Raw genomic sequence first — 21,166 nt, 5'->3', positions numbered from 1 at the left:
TGCCGTAGATTCAAACTGCAGTACAACAGCTATAGGACTGTGGGCACAGGAGTACCTGGTCACTCTAGGATGTGCACTGCTTTTTCTTTCAGGAGAAATTCCAGAAAAAAGTAACATTTTCAGGGTACTGATTAGGCACAATTAATACTTCTAGATATTCCCTGAAACTTAGCAAATCTTCACATTTTGAGTTAATTTCCACCTTACAGACCAGTTTTGCATACTTTTGAGAAAGTATAACTCACAAAGTTTAGTAAGGTGGGATTTAGGGACCACAAAATCCTTTACTGAAGCAGTGCATAGCACAGTAGAGCCTTTTTTAAATAACAGAAAGTATTAATATGTCTTATTCCACTGCAAATCCAAAAAATAAGGTTGATTATTCCTCATTTCGGGATTGTGGATGGAACCACATAAATCATTCCTTTATTCACAATAACTAAGTTTACATCAAGAACCGCTAATGTAATACCCAGATACAGCCTAATATTATAGGGCCATTCATTCCAAACCAAGTATAGCTGTTTCAAGTTTATTGGTCAACAGTATAACCCAAAAGGTTATAGAGAGAAACTACAAACGATACCAAAAAGCCCCCCAATGAACAATTGTGAAGATATTGGAGGCCTCATTGATACAAAAGTGCATTGCTGCAAAGTGTGATCTCTAAAGTTGAACTCCGGGGCAAACAAAAATATTCCCTTGCAGTGGGACTTGCTCAGTACTGCAAGAGTTAAATGCTGATCTAGGTCTAGGGGGCTGCAAAAAGCAATTTTCTTACCTGATTCTCCACTCTTACAGGGCCCTCTGCATGGGATAATTTTTATTCTCCCTAGAGATGGGCTTTATAACTTTTGCAAGTTCCTCTGGGATATATATGTAGCACTGAATAAATTGAGGGCAGGTTTAACTTGAAGAAACATACAGTACTAGATGCTCAGATCTGTACCAAGTTCAACAAAATAAACAATGGCCTCTGCTCTAATAAATGTATAACTTCACTTCTGGTGTGTTGTTGTGCCTTTAAGCAGGTCCGGGCCACCTCCAATGTAAAATATATAAAAAACAGGGTGCAATCAGCGCAAATATATAGATCAAAAAATGATGATATTAAAGTGTATTTATGTGATACAGACCCCCAGGGTTCAGATCACTGGTAATGCCAGCTGAACACTAAGGGAAATTCGCAAAAATCCTAAACAAGTAAAAAATAAAATAGAAAAAGTGCAGCGCAAAACTCAAATATATAAATGATACTGGTATACTCAAACACCAATACCATAAGTGTGAATAGGAATATGCAGAAAAAATGAAAAAAAAAAAAAAAAAAATTTTTTTTAAATTAAATACAATTCAAACAAACAGTCCAAAAGTCCATAAGTGTCAGAAGATGAGTGAATTAAACGAAAATAAATCTCCACCACGTGACAATCCACCAAAATTTTGAAGTGATCCCTCCACCGTTGTAGATGGCTACTCTCACCTTCATATATGGACCACTGAGTTAACAGATGGTCAATAAAGCAAATCAAATAGGCAGGTCATGAACAGGAACCAGGCTGATGTATTAGATCCTCATAAGACAACCAAACCGCAAAGGACAGGTGCATGTAAAGAGATAATCACAGACTAAGTGCTCACTGTTGCAATGTGTGGATTTACTCTTTAAAAGAAGCAAAAGTCAGGCTACTCACATTTGGTCAGACAAAAAACGGTATGAAGTAACAATCTTTAGGAATGAACAGCAGATGAGCGACGTGATGTTTCAGGCTCCTAAACCACCGGACGCGTTACGTTATATCAACTTCCTCAGCGGGGCGGGGCCTGTTGCGTCGCTTTCCTGTCTTTAAATAGCTGCTCATTGTCATAGGGACAAGCATCAGAATGGCGTGTGGGGCCTGACGTCGAATCCTGAATCCTGAATCCTAATTCACTCATCTTCTGACACTTATGGACTTTTGGACTGTTTGTTTGAATTGTATTAAATTTTTAATTTTTTTTTTTTTTTTCATTTTTTCTGCATATTCCTATTCACACTTATGGTATTGGTGTTTGAGTATACCAGTATCATTTATATATTTGAGTTTTGCGCTGCACTTTTTCTATTTTATTTTTCACCTCCAATGTAAGCCTGTTCTCAATTTATTTATTGCTATGCATGACCCATATAGTTTTGAGTTAGGACCACAATTTGCAAGGTTGCCTTTTCTTGGCAGTGTAACCTCCAATATTTTTAAATGTATGCAAACTCTGGGCCAAATCCACAGAAATCCTGCCTAACTTAACTTTTCCCATTTAAGTTACACTGACTTAAAATTTCTACCTAAGTGCCCGATCCACAAAGCACTTACCTAGAAATTTCAGGCCGTGTAACTTAAATGTCTCCGGCGCAAGGCGGTCCTCTTCTGCAGGGGGCGATGACAATTTAAATGAGGCGCGCTCCCGCGCCGGCCGTACTGCGCATGCTCGTGACGTCATTTTCCCGATGGGCAGCACGTGAAATTACGTTACGTCGGGCTTTGTGGATTGCGACGGGACAATAAAGTTGCGTCGGGTAAAAAAAAAGTTACGCGCCGGGAAAAAAAATTCAAAATTTAAAAAAAATCGCGGCGATCGAAAAAAAGATCTGTTTTTACAAGGTGTTACTAGTTTACACTTTGTAAAAGCAGAACTAATTTTACGTATGCAAACGTAAACTTACGCAGAAATCACAAAGCTGAAAAGCTTTCTGGATCTCCGTAAGTTCTCATTTGCATACGCAAAGCGGCATTTCGACACGAAATGCCCCCAGCGGCGGATGCGGTACTGCATCCTAAGATCCGACAGTGTAAGTCTCTTACAGATGTCGGATCTTCTGCCTATCTTTGGAAAACTGCTTCTGAGGTTCAGTTCCAAAGATAGGCACAGGGATACGCAGGCTGAACAGCAGTTCCGCCTGCGTATCCCTTTTGAGGATTTGGCCCTCTGTCTTTAATCTAAATGTTAGAAACAGTTTATAATTAGGTTTTCATTGGTGACCAATTGCTTTGAGTGCTGAGAAAGTTTTATTTTGTTAGGAACACTAGTACCGATTTCATGAAGCATCTGCATAATAATCCCTAATAACTGCTGATAAAAGTTAATACATCAGTACAGATATATGAGATCATTTATTTAAATTTGTTGTATATGTATTGTAAATACTAAACTTATTTTTCAGCTACTGCATATGATTTAAGAATAGGTGTCAACCCCAGGGATCTCAGAGATAACTTTGACAGCGCAGTCCAAGTGAAAATCTCTAGTGTTACACCTTCTCCAGCTGGATCTACTGAAACCTTCACATTTGTACCAGAGAATGTAACTATCAAAAATGGCACTATCCTTTACTTTGCCATAATTGCTTTTGATAAAGTTGGTCATAAATCTGATGTGTCCAATACAGCCCAAGCAGCTCTCTTCATTCCTCCAACACCTGAACCTACAACGCCTGAACCTCCTACAACGCCTGAACCTACAACGCCTGAACCTCCTACAACGCCTGAACCTACAACGCCTGAACCTCCCACAAAACCTGAACCTCCTACAACGCCTGAACCTCCTACAAATGACAAATCAGATAACTATAATTTAGTAACAATGGTAACACTGATAGTATGTTCAGCAGTTATTCTCATCTGCATTATTATAAGTATAACCCTCTGTTGTGTGAGCTGCCACAGGAAGAAAAGACAGCCAGAAATGAGAATCTGAAACAAATTGAGCTGCTATAATTGAGCTGATTGTACAAATATGAACCTAGTGATCTTATGCCACTTGCTTTATTCTATGCATGAACAGGAAATGGTTTAGGCCCCTTTCACATGTGATGTTCGATCAGGTCCTCCTGTCGTTTTTTCAGGCGGATCTGATCGGACCCTCCAGTTTCTTCTATGGAGCGGCGGATGTCAGCGGGCACATGTCCACTGACAATCACCGCCATCCAATCCTGTCTGCCAAAAACAGATGAATGGTGGTCCTATTCCCCATCTGTCAGACAGATCAGATCGGATGGCATCGGATGGAAACAGACAGGCGGTCTGTTTTTATCCGACTGCCCCATTAAAGAGAGATCCCGTGTGAAAGAGGCCTTAGGTAAAGTTGATCAAAGTGGAAAAAAACTCTCTGCTCTCCATCACAGGCAGTCACATGCAGTCTTCTTTATTTCCTTTCCTAAACTGGCGTAAAAAAAATAAGATTTAGAATAGAGTCCATTAAAAAACTTTCTCTTTAGAGTTGCATCCTGAAAGTTCTTCACTCTGTCTCTTAGTGATGGATACATTCATTCAGTAGCAAGTACTACTAGCAGTTAGGAAAAACTAGACTTTGAGGGCCAACCCGTCAGTATTTGTACTGGCAGTCTGTAAAAAATGGGCACTTCTTCTGCCTGTAAATGCCAGTGACAGGAAAAGGTTGTCAGCTAAAAATATGGTTGACACTCGGCTTAGAATGTGCAGTTTCCCGGTCCAGAGCTGGCTGGGGAAATCCGAAGGGGCCTGCTACAGTTGATCCAGGCGGTGCAGAGTCTGGCAGAGGCAGTTCCTGAGCATGTCGTGTGATGTCAAAGGAGCTGAGCGGAGCGGCCGGAGCCTCATGTGCAGGTGAAGAGCAAGGTAAGCTGGAAGCAAAACTGTGAGTGCTGTTCGGACTGGAGTGGATTAAAGGGACCACCTGGCATATAGAGAGACTGTCAATGTGACTCAGGAGGGGATGTGTCGTGTTGGTGAGGAATCAATTTTATGTATGTGTGTGTGTGTGTGTGTGTGTGTGTGTGTGCCTGCCCATTCTAATTTCTTTCCCTCCTTACTTACTATATCAAAAATAAAATAAATATTTTTTTGTCTTAATATCTACCTTAAATCACATTACTAATTGCATATTGTACTTGTTTGTAGCCTAAATACTGAAATGTACATTTAAAACTGTAATTTTGTAGCTTTTGGAAATGTCAGTAAAAACTTGGCTGTGCCAGTAAATTTTGGGTGTCGTGTCAGTAAACTTCAATCTGGTAGGTTTGGCAACACTGGCCGCAATACTTTTTAGATTACTGCAATGTATGTCATTTGTAATAGCATGTTGCAGCACCATTCATTTCAAATGGCACCCCAACACACCAAAATAAAGCAATTTCAATGCTTACATGCTGCTGTGCAACACAATGCACGGTGGTGATGCACTACTATGCCTTGTGGTGTGCTGTATCAGAATAAAAACATTTTTTTGTTTGAGTTTAGAACAGTAGTAGCAAACGTATTAATAGCAGCAAGGTTGACTATAACAAAACTATGGAAATCCAACGAAGCACCGAATTTATCTGATGTTGTTAAACGGTTGAATACACAAGCTCAATATGAGTTAATGTTAGCGTATTAAAAATTACAACACGGTCAGGTTTGAGAAACTATGGCAAATATGGACTAGTCACCCTAGAGCTTCTACCTCACTCAAAAACATGAGCTGCAGTTCTTAAACCATATTTCAGTATTATTCTAGGAGTAATATCAAGGTTTCACAGTTCTCTCTTTTTCTAATTTCTTGAATTGTCCATGATAATGTTGTCATTATATTAGTTAGCGCCTGTTTACAGTTAGAACCCAATGGGGTAAACAGGGATGTTACTATACTGTTTATGTATGCTTTATTTGATCATTTGTAGGACTATCGCCCATTACTTTGATTAAGATTAGTATGTAAATGTTCTACTGCTATACCTGATTGTTACCGTATATACTCGAGTATAAGCCGAGTTTTTCAGCTGAAAATACCCCCCTCGACGTACACTCGAGTCAGTGTACCTGAAATTATTGAGAGGCTATGGGCATCCATCATTTAAAACTTGCGGTCTCCTCCTGGTCCCTTCCGTGATAGGCGGAACTGTGTCTGGTGAGAAGCGCCTATCACAAACGTTCTCTCATCCTCAGGTTTCCCAGCAGACACTGTGTTCAGTGTTCCGCCAATCACGGATGTCTTTTCATCCTCGGACAAGTGGACGTCCGTATCTGCTGAGAAACGCCTATCATAGAAAGGACCAGGAAGAGACCGCGAGTTTTAAACAATGAATGGATGCCCCCAGCCTGTCAATTTTAGGTACACTGACAATGGGCACAGTGAGGATGGGCACAGTGAGGATGGGCACAGTGAGTTTGGCACAGTGAGGTTGCAATGGGCACAGTGAGGTTGGCACAGTGAGGTTGCAATGGGCACAGTGAGGTTGGGCACCAGGAGGTTGCAATGGGCACAGTGAGGTGTGCAAATGGGCATTGTTGACCGTCTTTTCCACTTACAGTAGCTGCTGCATTCTCACCCTAGGCTTATACTCGAGTCAATACGTTTTCCCATTTTTTTGTGGTAAAATTTGGTACCTCGGCTTATACTCGGGTCGGCTTATACTCGAGTATATACAGTATATAACAGAACCAGCTGCCTTTTTTTCTTTTATTTGTATGGAAATTTCAATAAAAATTCTTTAATGATAAAAAAATATGTTTTGTTCATTCTTGTACTTTAGCAGCCCATTCAAAATATAACAATTGTTAATGTGTGAGATGACTCATGTTAACACAAACCATGAGGATTCAAAGGTGTGAATGGGCCCCTACTCCTCTTAACTGCTTCAGTGGTGATGCATTTATACATTACCAGCTATAATCAGTTGGTTCAGCAGTTAGAAAGACCAAGTTACATAATTACAATTTTGGAGCAAAGGCACTGCCACGAAATGCTGCTCAGTTGCTAAGAAAATAAACCCCAAAAATCCACTGGGAAACTAACCGCCACCTAGGAGCAGGGCTGTCTTAATGAGAGGGCACACCTGGGCACTGCTCAGGGGCCCCAGCTGCATGGGGGGCCCCTGCCCTTTCCCCAAAGCAGCACTCTGACCCCTCTACACGCTAGATATCCCCTACCTCCTACCTACTTGATTTCTGTTTTCCTGCACTGTCTCCATTGTAGGGGCCCCAAAGCATTACTTTGCCCAGGGGCCCGTGATGCTATTAAGACAGCCCTGATTGTAAGCACCCTTTGTGACGAAACATGGTACCTTTCTCACCAACTCATGACAAAAGACTGGTCAACCTCACAACACACTGTCACTACACAAGGACGCTCTCAGCTGCACCCTTCACAAACATTTTTCAGCTTACAGGACCACAATCTAAGGGCCAACAGACTATGATTGATTGTCACTGGGTTAAGTTAACTAAGCAATTAACCCTTTTAAACTGTCACCAGATAGCTTTTAGGCCTATCAACCCTTCACAACAACAGTAATGACACTTATGATTTTAGAATAAATATCCGTAACACACACTGTCCCCACAGACAGTTATGTTCAGAGGGTTAAACTACAGTAGAGCTCTTCAAAAGACAGGGATTATTTTAGTTTGCCTTAGCGCATTTAGAGACAGTTTTAACACTTTTCAAAATATAATTTAATAATAAAAAAAAAGGGTAAAATGAAATTAAAAGGAATTGAGGGTAAGAATATTCAACAATGTCCTGGTTTCAGCAGACTTCATTCAATAAGCAAGGTGATCTAGTGGCTCCTATAACTTGATAGGTCTTCTTTCGGTTGATGGTACACAAGAGCTCCCAAAATGTGGGTGCATTCCACTTTTTTTCATGTCAAGCAGGTTTTTTTTTTCCATTTAAGTTTTTATTGGAATTTTTTGTGCAAACAAAAAGGTGTCATACATCATCAAATACAGTAACCATACAAGAGCGTAGGACAAAGTCACAGGTTAACATCAATTTCACGACCTGAGGATTCCTCGGATGCAAAGTGAGACATAACAAACTAGTCGGCATCCTCAAACACGTCTTACATCCAGCCCTGTGGATCCCATTGTGGACACTTAACGTAGGGAATGATGCATAACTGAGGTACACATACAACAGGCAAAGGTAAGATATTAAATAATAATACAAATACAAATAATACAAATAATAATACAAAAGGGGGGGCTAAGGCCAAAGGGAAGGGGTTAAAGTAAAAAGGGGGGATGGGAATGGGAATGAGATGGACCTCATAGATAAAACCAGTACAGAGAGTATTTTTACCAGGGCGTGATGAGAGCCTCCGCTTAATACTAAGTAATCATTAAGAAATCATTAAGAAATCAGTCAACCAAGGTAAGGTCACTCCTTGTTCCACTCAGTCCAGACCTGCCATCTTTTATCAAAGCTCCTCCTCTGTCCAGCTCTAGAAGCAATTATGGATTCATAAACGTAATTATCGTGAGTGAGAGAGATTACATTTGAGAGATTAGGGACTACATTGGACTTCCAGTTCCGAGTGATGAGGGATCTAGATGCTAGCAGTAGGTGTGTTACCACAGTTCGTAACTGAGGGGGAAATAGGTCAATGTTCAAACTCTGACCTTTTGACCTAGGAGGACGAGGTCTATATGTAGTAGGAGGTTGAGGTGGATGTGGCGGTGTAGGTGGAAGCGGCGGTGGAGAAGGTAGCCAACACAGCAGGTTTTGGTTTTTAATTGATTTATTTTTTAAATTAGGGTAAACCCCAAAAGAGTGAGAAAGATCTAGGGTTGCTACCTCATCCCTTTAAACCTGAACACAGAGTAATTACACAGGTTCTGGGGCTAATTTAATGTCGATAAGGCACCAAGTGTGTTTAATTAGCAGCACCTTAATCAGCCAGAGAACCTGTGTAATTAATATGTTTTTGCTTTTAAAGGGATGAGATGGCAACCCTAGAAAGATCAGAAAAAAAACAATGGCTGGGTAAGGCCGGCCCGGTGTCTATTCTGCACAAGGTACGGACAAGTCCTCTGGGATCCATGCCTGGTTCATTTTAATGAACGTGAGCTTGTCCACATTGGCTCTGGACAGGCGGCTGCGCTTGTCTGTGATAACGCCCCCTGCCGTGCTAAATACACGTTCAGACAATACACTGGCCGCAGGGCAGGCCAGCACCTCCAAGGCGTAAAGGGCAAGCTCAGGCCATGTGCCCATTTTGGAGACCCAGAAGTTTAAGGGGGCATAGCCGTCATTCAGTACGTGTAGGCGTGTGCACACATACTGCTCCACCATGTTGCTGAAATGCTGCCTCCTGCTAAAACATTCCATATCAGCTGGTGGTGCTGTTTGTTGTGGCGTGCTGACAAAGCTTTTCCACATTTCGGCCATGCTAACCCTGCCTTCTGAGGTGCTGGCGATGCCCCTGCTGCGTTGGCGACCTCTTCCTCCTCCTCTGCCTTCGCCTTCTGCTTCCACTGTGCCCCCGCTGCCAGGTGGGAATTGCACCAGCAGCGCATCTACCAGCGTGCGCTGGTACTCGCGCATCTTGCGTTCACGCTCCAGTGAGGGAATTAAGGACAGTACATTGTCCTTGTAACGGGGATCCAGCAGCGTGGCCACCCAGTTATCAGCACCTGTTAAAATGTGAGAAACACGCCGGTCGTTGCGGAGACACTGCAGCATGTAATCGCTCATGTGTGCCAGGCTGCCCAGAGGCAACGAAAAGCTGTCCTCTGTGGGAGGTGTATCATCTGTGTCCTCTGTATCCCCCCAGTCACGCACCAGTGATGGCCATGAGCTGGTCTGGATGCCATCCTGCTGTGAACATGGTTCCTCCTCCTCCTCCATGTCTTCCTCCTCCTCATCCTCCACCGCGTCATCCTACAGAACTGTGCCCTTGCTGGACAATTGTGTACCTGGCCTTTGTTGGTGCACGAACCCACCCTAGGAGCCACTTGTGAATGACTCCCCTGAAAGCCTTGGAAATTATCCCGATTCCTCCTCCTGTGCCACATCCTCTTCCATCATCGCCCGTAGCGTTTTTTCAAGGCGGCATAGAACTGGGATAGTCACGCTGAGAGCGGCATCATCGGCACTGGCCATGTTGGTGGAGTACTCGAAACAGCGCAACAAGGCACACAGGTCTCGCATGGAGGCCCAGTTATTGGTGGTGAAGTGGTTCTGTTCCGCAGAGCGACTCACGCGTGCATGCTGCAGCTGAAACTCCACTATCGCCTGCTGCTGCTCGCACAGTCTGGCCAGCATGTGCAAGGTGGAGTTCCACCTTGTGGGCACATCACATATGAGGCGGTCAGCGGGAAGGCCGAAGTTATGCTGCAGCGCTGCCAGGCGAGCAGCAGCAGGGTGAGAACGCCGAAAGTGCGCACAGACGGACCGCACTTTCTGCAGCAGCTGTGGCATATCGGGGTAAGTTTTCAGGAAACTCTGCACCACCAAATTCAGCACATGCACCAGGCAAGGGATGTGCGTCAAACCGGCTAGGCCCAGAGCTGCTATGAGATTTTGCCCGTTATCACACACCACCAGGCCCGGCTTGAGGCTCACTGATGCCAACCACTCATCGGTCTGTTGTTCCATGTCCCTCCACAACTCCTGCGCGGTGTGTGGTTTTTCCCCCAAACAGGAAAGTTTTAAAACTGCCTGCTGGCGTTTACCCGTGGCTGTGCTGAAGTTGGTGGTGAATTTGTTATGCTGACTGGATGAGGAGGCAGTAGAGGATGAGGAAGTGGAGTAGGAGGAGTTAGGAACAGGAGGCAAACTGAAGCGCCCTGCAATCCTCGGTGGTGGAAGGACATGCGCCAAACTGCTATCCGCCTCAGGCCCAGTCGCCACTGCATTTACCCAGTGCGCTGTTAGGGAGATATAACGTCCCTGACCGTGCTTACTGGTCCGCGTATCCGTAGTTAGGTGGACCTTGGCACAGATGGCGTTGCGCAGTGCACACCTGATTTTGTCCCCCACTTGGTTGTGCAGGGAAGGGATGGCTCGCCTGGAAAAGTAGTGGCGGCTGGGCACAACGTACTGTGGGACAGCCAATGCCATCAGGCTTTTAAAACTCTGCGTCTCCACCAGACGGAATGACAGCATTTCAAAGGCCAGTAATTTTGAAATGCTGGGATTCAGGGCCAGAGATCGCGGGTGTGTAGGGGGGGTACTTCCTCTTCCGCTCCAGTGTTTGGGAGATAGAGAGCTGAATGCTTCCATGGGACATTGTGGAGATGTTTGGTGACCGAGGTGGTAGTGTTGCTTGCCGGTCCTCTAATTGAGGGGTGGCAGGTGGCACTGTCACTACAGAGGTGGATGAAGAGGCCGAGAGGCCCGAGACTGATGCAGAATAGGAAGCAGGAAGAGCCAGAGACCTTTCTTGGTTTTTGAGGTGTCTACTCCACTGCAGCTCGTGCTTTGCACTTAGATGTCTGGTCATGCAGGTTGTGCTCAGGTTGAGAACGTTTATGCCTCGCTTCAGGCTCTGATTGCACAACGTGCAAACCACTTGTGTCTTGTCATCAGCACATTGTGTGAAGAACTGCCACGCTAGGGAACTCCTTGGACCTGGCTTTGGTGTGCTCGGTCCCTTGCTGCGTTGGGCAGTAGCAGGCGTACTGTCTAGGGGACGGACGCTCTGCTTTGGCACCCTGCTCCCTCCTCTGCTGTGCTGGTGAATCTGTGCGACCACCGCCTCTTCCTCCGAACTACATGGGTCACCTGCATGAGGTTGATTTCATGTTGGGTCGAGGACCTCATCGTCCTCCACATCATCTTCCACCCAGTCTTCACCACTGCCCTCCTTGTCGGTCTGCACAATTGCAAAAGCACCAGCAGTTGGCAACTGTGTTTCATCATCATCCAAGACGTGCTGTGATGGTCCCCCCATGTACTCATCTTGAAATATAAGTGGTTGGGCATCGGTGCACTCAATCTCTTCCACTTCTGGGGCTGGGCTAGGTGGATGGCCCTGGGAACACATGCTAACAGACTCATCAAAAAGAAGAAGAGACTGCTGCATGATTTGGGGCTCAGACTGCTTGGCTGGTTTGCAAGGGGGTGAGGTGAAAGACTGATGGTGGACTCTGAACTTTCAGCACAAGACTGGTTGGAAAACAATGTGAAGGAACTGGAGGCACTTTCAGCAACCCAATCTACTACCGCCTGTTCTGCTTCTGGCCTCAACATTCTTAAAGCTGGATTAGGCCCGACCAAATACCGCTGCAGGCTCTGTCGCCTACTCGCACCTGAGAAAGGTGTTTCACTTGTGTGTGTGTAGCTGGCACAGATCGACCACGTCCTCTCCCTGTAACAGGAGCTCCACCAGCAGCACCATGGCCGTGGCCACGTCCCTTATTTGACGTTTTCCTTATATTTCTCAAATGTAGGATCTTGCCCTAAATAGGTGTTTTTTAAATACAACAATAGTGTAATATGGTGTAATATGCAGAGATTCACCTATATAATTCTTTCCCTATAGCAAGAAGCAGGAACCTAGCCCTAAACAATGTACTGCACAGACAGTATATCACAGGGGACAGGTAGAGTGCTGGTGAAATATGCAGAGATTCACCTATATATTTCTCTACCTATAGCAAGAAGCAGGAACCTAGCCCTAAACAATGTACTGCACAGACAGTATATCACAGGGGACAGGTGGAGTGCTGGCGAAATAGGCAGAGATTCACCGATATATTTCTCTCTCTATAGCAAGAAGCAGGAACCTAGCCCTAAACAATGTACTGCACAGACAGTATATCACAGGGGACTGGTAGAGTGCTGGTGAAATATGCAGAGATTCACCTATATATTTCTCGTCCTATAGCAAGAAGCAGGAACCTAGCCCTAAACAATGTACTGCACAGACAGTATATCCCAGGGGACAGGTGGAGTGCTGGTGAAATATGCAGAGAGTCACCTATATATTTCTGTCCCTATAGCAAATAGCTGGAACCTCTCCCTAAACTATGTACTGGACACACACAGTATATCACAGGTGACAGGTGCAGTGCTGGTGAAATATACAGAGAGTCACCTATATATTGCTGTCCCTATAGGAAATAGCTGGAACCTCTCCCTAAACTATGTACTGGACACACACAGTATATCACAGGTGACAGGTGCAGTGCTGGTGAATTATACAAAGAGTCACCTATATTGCTGTCCCTATAGCAAATAGCTGGAACCTGTAGATTTCTGAAGCAGGATAACCCTATCTGACACTGTCCCTCAATCAACAGCAGCCTGTCCCTACCCTAGCTAAAGCAGAGTGACGAGCCCTAAACGATAAGATGCAGATCGCACAGAAATAAACAGTGCTTGTGTAGATTTCTGAAGCAGGATAACCCTATCTGACACTGTCCCTCAATCAACAACAGCCTGTCCCTACCCTAGCTAAAGCAGAGTGACGAGCCCTAAATGATAAGATGCAGATTGCACAGAAATAAACAGTGCTTGTGTAGATTTCTGAAGCAGGATACACCTATTTGACACTGTCCCTCAATCAGCAGCAGCCTCTTCCTACACTAGCTAATGCAGAGTGACGACCTGTGCTGTGTGCCTCTATCTGATATAGAGGCTGGTCACATGCTGGGTCACATGCTGCACTGGCCAATCACAGCCATGCCATTAGTAGGCATGGCTGTGATGGCTTCCTAGTCACACTAGTAAAACAAATGGCGATTGGCTGCCGTGCAGCGCGCCATAAAATAGCCGAACTCCGAACCCGAACCCGAACTTTTTCCAATTATTCGGGTTCGGAAGCAAAAAAAAAACAAAGTCCGTACCGAACCCGAACTTTACAGTTCAGGTTCGCTCAACCCTATTTGTGAGTCAAATCAACGTTTAGTGTGGACCACAGTGACAAGAAAGTTTAAAATAACAGGTTTTCTTGAAAAAAAATATTTTTAACAGTGCCAATAAAACCTTTCAAACGCCAATCGCAGGTTCTGAGAATGTTCTGAGAATTTTTGTATGAATTTTCTGAAGACTTTTCCTAAGAATGTTCATTCTATCCTTTTATAGTTTTGTATATGTTACTAGACGCAGTGGGGACATTTTCTCATGTCCTAGAAAATTCCTTTAAAGCCTTTCAGTGGTATGTGTACTATACTTGTAGTAAAGGTGGACTTTCAGTTGCCAACTTTGATAGAATATTGCAGAGGCATGTTATCCGTACCACATTACCAATATCCAATATTGATATAGGGGGTTATTTACGAAAGGCAAATCCACTTTGCTCTACAAGTGCAAACTACAAGTGCAAAGTGCACTTGAAATTGCACTGAAAGTGCACTTTGAAGTGCAGTCGCTGTAGATCCGAGGGGGACATGCAAGGAATATAAAAAACAGAATTTTAGCTTGCACATGATTGGATGATAAAAACAGCAGAGCTTCCCTTCATTTCAGATCTACCCCTAAGATTTACAGCGACTGCACTTCCAAGTGTACTTGTAGTGCAAAGTGGATTTGCCTTTCGTAAATATCCCCCATAGAGTATGTTTCTGTACATCAAACTGTGTATAATAAAATAAGGCAAATTTTCATGTCAATAATTTATATATATTTTTTAATAATGTAGTTCTTGTTAATTTTAGCACATTTTTTTTTCCAAAAACAACAAACAAAAACAGACACTTTGTAGTTTTTTCCTCTTTTTTTTACATACTCTATCATAAAACAGAGCATTAGATTATCACTTTAGACAACACAGTTTCCATAGTAAAACAATCAGTCACAAAAAAGGTGTACTGAGGACAAGCAGATGAAAAAAAATCTGTCAACCAAATTTCCTTGCATGCAGAATGTACCTAGATTTAAAGAGGTGAGTGAAAATACAGTAGGTGACCGCGATATTGTGTCAATCTCGCTCCCTTTCTCGGCGAGATTGACCACCTACGAGCCCCATCGTGGGAGCCAGCGCCGAACTGGCTTGCCGCGATGGAGACAAAGCCGTCATAGAAGCGACGGGAGATCCGACTTGGATTCCCGCCAATTCTAGCTGCGGCGTTTGATATGAATCCTGAGAGGGAGAACTCCACGCCAAATTTTAAATAAAAAACCGACATGGGTTCCCCCCCCAGGAGCATACCAGGCCCTTAGGTCTGGTATGGGATGTAAGGAGACCCCCCTACGCCGAAAAACAAACGTGAGGGGTCCCCCCACAATCCATACCAGACCCGTATCCAAAGCACGCTACCCGGCCGGCCAGGAAAGGAGTGGGGACGAGCGAGCTGGCCCCCCCTCCTGAGCCGTACCAGGCCGCATGCCCTCAACAGTGGGGGGTTGGGTGCTCTGGGGCAGGGGGCGCACTGCGGGGCCCCCCACCCCAGAGCACCCTGTCCCCATGTTGATAAGGACAGGGCCTCTTCCCGACAACCCTAGCCGTTGGTTGTCGGGGTCTGCGGGTGGGGGCTTATCGGAATCTGAGAGACCCCTTTAATAAGGGGGCCCCCAGATACCGGCCCCCCACCCTAGGTGAATGAATATGGGGTAAATCGTACCCCTACCCATTCACCCGGAGGCAAAGTGTAAAAGAAAAAAAAACACACAACACAGGGTTTTTAAAGTAATTTATTAGTCAGCTCCGGGTGCCCCGCTGTCTTCTTTAGCTCTTTTACGAGAGGGGGCCTTCTTCTTCCGCTCTCCGGGGGTCTTATCCGCTCTCTGGGGGTCTTCTCCGCTCTTCTCCGCTCTCCTTACAACCCATACCAGACCTAAGGGCCTGGGGGGGGGGGGGGAACCCATGTTGGTTTTTTATTTAAAATTTGGCTTGGAGTTCTCCCTCTCAGGATTCATACCAAACGCCGCAGCTAGAATTGGCGGGAATCCAAGTAGGATCTCCTGTCGCTTCTATGACGCGCTCGCTGGAATGTGCTTTGTCTATTCCAGTGAGTGTGAGATGTTGGCACCCTGTCGCCGAGAATCAGCGCGATGCTGTCGTGCTGGAAACACATTCTCGGCAACAGGTACTGTAGCAATAATTTTCATAAAGATCACTTTAGGACCTTATCAAGTTATAATTTACTATGTGCACAACAGTCTTATAAAGGCACTTCAGCTGGTCATACACTAATAAAATGTTATATGAAATGTTTATTTGTGTTTTATGTTTATTAAATGTTTTATGTTTATTTGATTTTCTAATATTTAGGTGCCTTAATTTCATTTCATTGATTTCAAAAAGGATTGCAAAACACATTATCATCATAAAATACATCCTTTTTACAAAAAACATTGAACTCTCAGACATGACAAAACATAAATACAATACCTACATATATATAAAAGATGTATCTTCCTGACCCTTATCATAATTGCCAAGTATAACCAGATCCCCCCCCCCCCCCCCCCAGGAGGAGGCAAGAGATAGCATGAGAGGTGGAGAAACAGATCTAGGGGGTTACCTGACTCTAAATCAAATCAATGTTTGGCGTGACCACCCTTTGCCTTCAAAACAGCATTAGTTCTTCTAGGTACACTTGCGTATAGTTTTTAAAGAAACTTGTCAGGTAGGTTATTCCACAGATTTAGTCATAGAACTAATGACAGATCTTCTTTGGATATAGGCTGCCTCAAATCCTTCTGTCTCTTCATGTAAGCATAGACATGATGTTGGGATCAGGGCTTTGTGGGGGCCAAATCATCACTTCCAGGACTCCCGATTGGATGGCTGATGCTTTGCGGGGGACAGACCTCCTTCCTCAGAACTAATCCAACCTACTGTTCAGTGACCATTTAAGAAGTCATGGACCTAGGGTCCTCCTTCAAAGAGGGGAGAGATAAGGAGGAGGCAAAAGGGGGAGGGGGAAGAAGGTGGGTGATGACAGGGATTATATCTCCTAAAAAAAGTAGTGCATCAGCAGCGTGTAAAAATATCTTGTCCTCCAGATTACCTCTATGGAACCCATTGATAGTTCAACTGTCCAATATCAATTGCAAGGGGTTCCTCTTCCAGTGCAAAGAGGAGCAGTGACAGGGGGCACCCCTGTCTAGTAAACAAAAAGAAAAGAGACAGTGCTGTGCTAACAAATGCTAAGATAAGAATAATGTTCTTATCTATGTCCTGTGCTTCACAAACGGTCCAAATGCATAAAATCGTCCAGTTAGCAGCCGAATAGCACCTCAAAATTAGCGGTAAAGTGCTGCTAAAAATAACGGCGCTTTACCGCCAACGCCGCTCCCGCCCCAGTGTGAAAGGGGCCTTAAGATTGACCTGCTGAGCTGGTGGTGTCTAAGAAGGTGTTTTCAGAAGGCTTCCACCCCCTGCATATCATATACAGTAAATAGGGGCACATTAGTGCCCTAGAGAGAGAGCTGGGAAAAGACTGCCAAGATGTATACATTATTCTACCGGGCTGTGTCCCCTTCTGGGGAGCCCATTTGGGGTTCCCAGATGGACTTATGGCTGCCAGTCACAGACTGCTTTTTGTGGCGTTATTACCTACATAGACTTTAAGGATTGCTTGCTACCCCTTGTGGATTCACTGCCTCTTATGATCTCTGGCCTGGAGAAGGAGGCTATATTGGTGTTGCTGAAGACTACCATATTTGTGCCAATTGTTAAAGAAACCAACCAGCCAGGAAATGGGTGACATGGCAAAGGTGAAAGATACTCTCGTAGTGAAGGGGTGTTATGCTTTGCCCCATTCACTAGCATCTGATTCCCCACATACTGGGACCATTCCCATGCAATAGAAAACCTAGGGACCCAGCCTGAAATCACAGGAGAGAGAGATGTAGAGGGGCCCCAGGAAGAATAACAAGCCTTAAATTATGGATTTATGGAGAAGTGCGTTTTATGTATCCATTAGCAGATCCATCACTGGGATTGAAGTGTCAGGACTGATTCGTTGGTGGAGACCGGTACATGCTTTGCGGTCGTGGCTCAAAAATGCTGCACACCTGGAGAGAGAGGTGTTTTCTAACAGAAGTTGTGTCCAAAGTGCTTAGTGTCAATAATGTAAGAAGTATGGCAATGGATTACAAGGAGATAACTGTGCAAGTGTACAGCTCACTTCTAAGTCTGGAGTCCTGCCTTAAGGTTGATTTCACAGGACCGCAGCTCCTGCCTATTAGACATGTGCGTTCCCGTTCGTAACTAATGTATTTTCAAATGAATTTGTTAGTATTCGTACATTCGGATGAATTCGAACATCCGAAAAGCTGAAAGAACCAAAATACAAAAATTACGGAATTACAAAGAAGCCAAATAACGAACAAGCGAAAATACGAACGTACGATTGGACAATCTTACTAAAATACGAAACACAGAAACAGCAAAAGAACGAAAATTACATCTATAACAAACAATTTGCATTCCGTATTTTCATTCGTATGTTCGTATTTTCATTTGTGTGTTTTGTAAATCTGTTTCTTTGTCTGTTCGTAAATTTGTGTACTTGTATCGTTCTTTCGAATGGGCAGTGTAGTTAGTGAGTGATGTATCTTACTTAATATCTTAGCCAATCTTTTGTGCTGAGTTACATTGGACAGTGTAAAGCCTCGTACGCACGATCGGACTTCAAACAAACTTTTCCGTGGATTTTTGTCTGAAGGGAGTTGGCCAGACTTTTGAAACCAAAAAAGTTTGTCTGATGGAGCGTACACAATGGATTCGTAATTTTGTACTTTCGTAAATACATCGCCGCACGGTCATTCACAATCTCATATTTTAGTTTAATTTTCAACATGCGGCTAATCCATATTAAGACAGACTTTCTCTTAAGCCTTTTTGCCAACAAACTTCAAAATTAGCGTTTTCCAAAAAATCCGACCGTGGCCACATTGGTTGGCTATTGGTGCCATGTGGATCCTTTAACTGCCCAGCTTTTTCTTGCATGGGACAATCACCCACACAGTTGTTTCAGAGAAGCTCCACCATATTGTGTCTAATTTTCCTGGCTGAAGCCCACTCACACACATATTCCCAACCAGAGGCCTTTTACAATGAATAAAAAATGTCCAGTGCAGTTGCATTTTCACTGCTTTGCTGCACAAACATCACTCAAGTACAATTCTTCAGTTAGTCACTTAACAGTACAATTCACAGTACATGTCAAACTGATAAAAGTTCACAGTGTAGAACACTCTCCTTCTAAAAGCTTTCCATTCAGTGAAGAACACACCTAGTAATTTAACCACTTAAGGACCGGAAGGATTTGCCCCCTTAATGATCATTTTTTGCAATATGGCACTGCAACGCTTTAACTGACAATTGCTTGGTCTTGCAACGTTGACCCAAATAAAATCGATGTTCTCATTTTCCACAAATATAGCTTTCTTTTGGTGATATTTGATCAACTCTGGGTTTTTTATTGTTTACGCTATGAACAAAAAAAGAGTGACAATTAAAAAAAAAAAAAAAAACAATGGGGCAGATCCACATAGAATTACATCCACGCAGCGTATCAGAGATACGCTACGCCGCCGTACCTTACCTGGCTTTAGTTTGAATCCCCAACGATTTTGCACCGTAAGTTACAGCGGCGTAGTGTATTTCTAGCAGCGGAATTCAAATCGACGATTAGGGGGCGGGTTTCATTTAAATTAAGCGCGTCCCCGCGCCAAATGAACTGCGCATGCGTCGTCCCGATTTTTTTTTAACTTAGACGTGAGTTACGTCCATCCCTATTCATGGACGACTTACGCAAAAAAAAAAAAAAATTCAAATTTCGACATGGGAACGACGGTCATACTTAATTAACATGGCAAGTCTATCTATACGCCGCAAAATACCAGCTTTAACTTTACACCGGAAAAAGCCGACTACAGACGACGTTAGAAAATGCGACGGCCGCGCGTACGTTCATGGATCGTCGGAAATTGCTAATTTGCATACCCGACGCAGAAAACGATGTAAACTCCACCCAGCGGGCGCCGAAGTATTGCATCTAAGATCTGAAGGCGTACGAAGCCGTACACCTGTCGGATCTTACCCAGATGCCGTCGTATCTTGGTTTGAGGATTCAAACTAAAGATACGACGCGGGTAATTTGAAAGTACGCCGGCGTATCAGTAGATACGCCGGCGTACTTGCTCTGTGGATCTGGCCCAATATTTTTTTAAAACATTTTTTTTATCAGTTTAGGCCAATATGTATTCTTCTAAATATTTTTGGTGAAGAAAAATTGCAATAAGCGTATATTGATTGGTTTGCAAATTTTTTTTTTATTGTTTGTGCTATAAACAAAAAAAGAGTGACAATTTTGAAAAAAAAACAAAAACAATATTTTTTAGTTTTTACTATAATACATATCCATTTTTTTAAAAACATTTTTTTTTTTTTTATCAGTTTAGGCCAATATGTATTCTTCTACATATTTTTGGTGAAGAAAAATTGCAATAAGCGTATATTGATTGGTTTGCAAAAAAGTTATTGCGTCTACAAAATAGGGGATATATTTACAGCATTTTTATTATTATTTTTTTCTTTACTAGTAATGGCGGCGATCAGCGATTTTTAGCGGGACTGCGACATTGCGGCGGACAGATCAGACACCTTTGACACTTTTTCGGGACCATTGACATTTATATAGTGGTCAGAGCTAAAAATAGCCACTGATTACTGTAAAAATGTCAGTGGCATGGTAGGGGTTAACACTTGGGGCGATCAGGGGGTTAAGTGTGTTACCTAGGGAGTGCTTCTAACTGTGGGGAATGGGACTGCCTGAGGGAGGAGACCAATCTGTCTTTCCACCCCTGACAGAATGAAGATCTGCCCCCACGTGCATTGGCTCCATCATTACGCGTGCGCCCCCTAATATTCTTTAAAGCTTATGTTCGACTCAAACATCGGGCGCATAGTGGTAAAATATAAAAGATGATCTTACATCAAGTAAATAGTTACAAAACACGTCAAGATTTAAAACTGCGCACGCCTGTGAAATGGCGACAAACTATGTTACCTAAAATGTAAACGCCTTTACAGGCTATCAGTTTATAATTAATTGTGAATTATGGCCAAATCATTTTTGCTCTTACTGCTCCTTTGATGGCAATACCTCACATGTGTGGTGCAATCACCAATTACATATACATGTCAGACCTACCTAAGCATCTGCATTTGCGTTTATGCATGGGGAGATGGGGTGATTTTTTTTAATCATGTTTATTTATTTTGAATTTTTTTGCACTTTAAAAAAAAAAAAAACATTTAACTTTGTTACTCTCACAAGGAGGTAAACAAGTCCCCATTTGATATCTTTGGCCAGGTGACAGATACTCTTTATGGAAACATCAGGGGTCTGTTAGACCCCTGGTATCTCCACTGCCCTCCAAAGCAAATAATTAAACACTGATCATGCTTGGCTAGATGCTTTTCTGGCTGCACCAGCCAGTAAATGATGTCTCAAAGCCAGAGATGAAATCCTCATTGCTTCCATAA

General features: G+C 43.6%; 1 protein-coding gene across 1 annotated transcript in view; it reads left to right on the top strand.

Moving 5' to 3' along the window:
* LOC120945737 (calcium-activated chloride channel regulator 1-like) overlaps positions 1 to 4,778 on the top strand; it is a 93,457-nt gene extending 88,679 nt beyond the window's left edge. Inside the window, exon 14 of the mRNA XM_040360102.1 lies at positions 3,200 to 4,778. Coding sequence (XP_040216036.1) covers positions 3,200 to 3,732 — 533 coding nt within the window. The 3' untranslated portion in view covers positions 3,733 to 4,778. The remainder of the gene's footprint in view (positions 1 to 3,199) is intronic.
* The last annotated feature ends 16,388 nt before the right edge of the window (positions 4,779 to 21,166 follow it).

Source organism: Rana temporaria, chromosome 7 (assembly GCF_905171775.1).
Source record: "Rana temporaria chromosome 7, aRanTem1.1, whole genome shotgun sequence".
Classification (NCBI taxonomy): domain Eukaryota; kingdom Metazoa; phylum Chordata; class Amphibia; order Anura; family Ranidae; genus Rana; species Rana temporaria.
The sequence above is the reverse complement of the archived record's forward strand: the minus strand, read 5'-3'. Positions and strand labels throughout refer to the sequence as shown.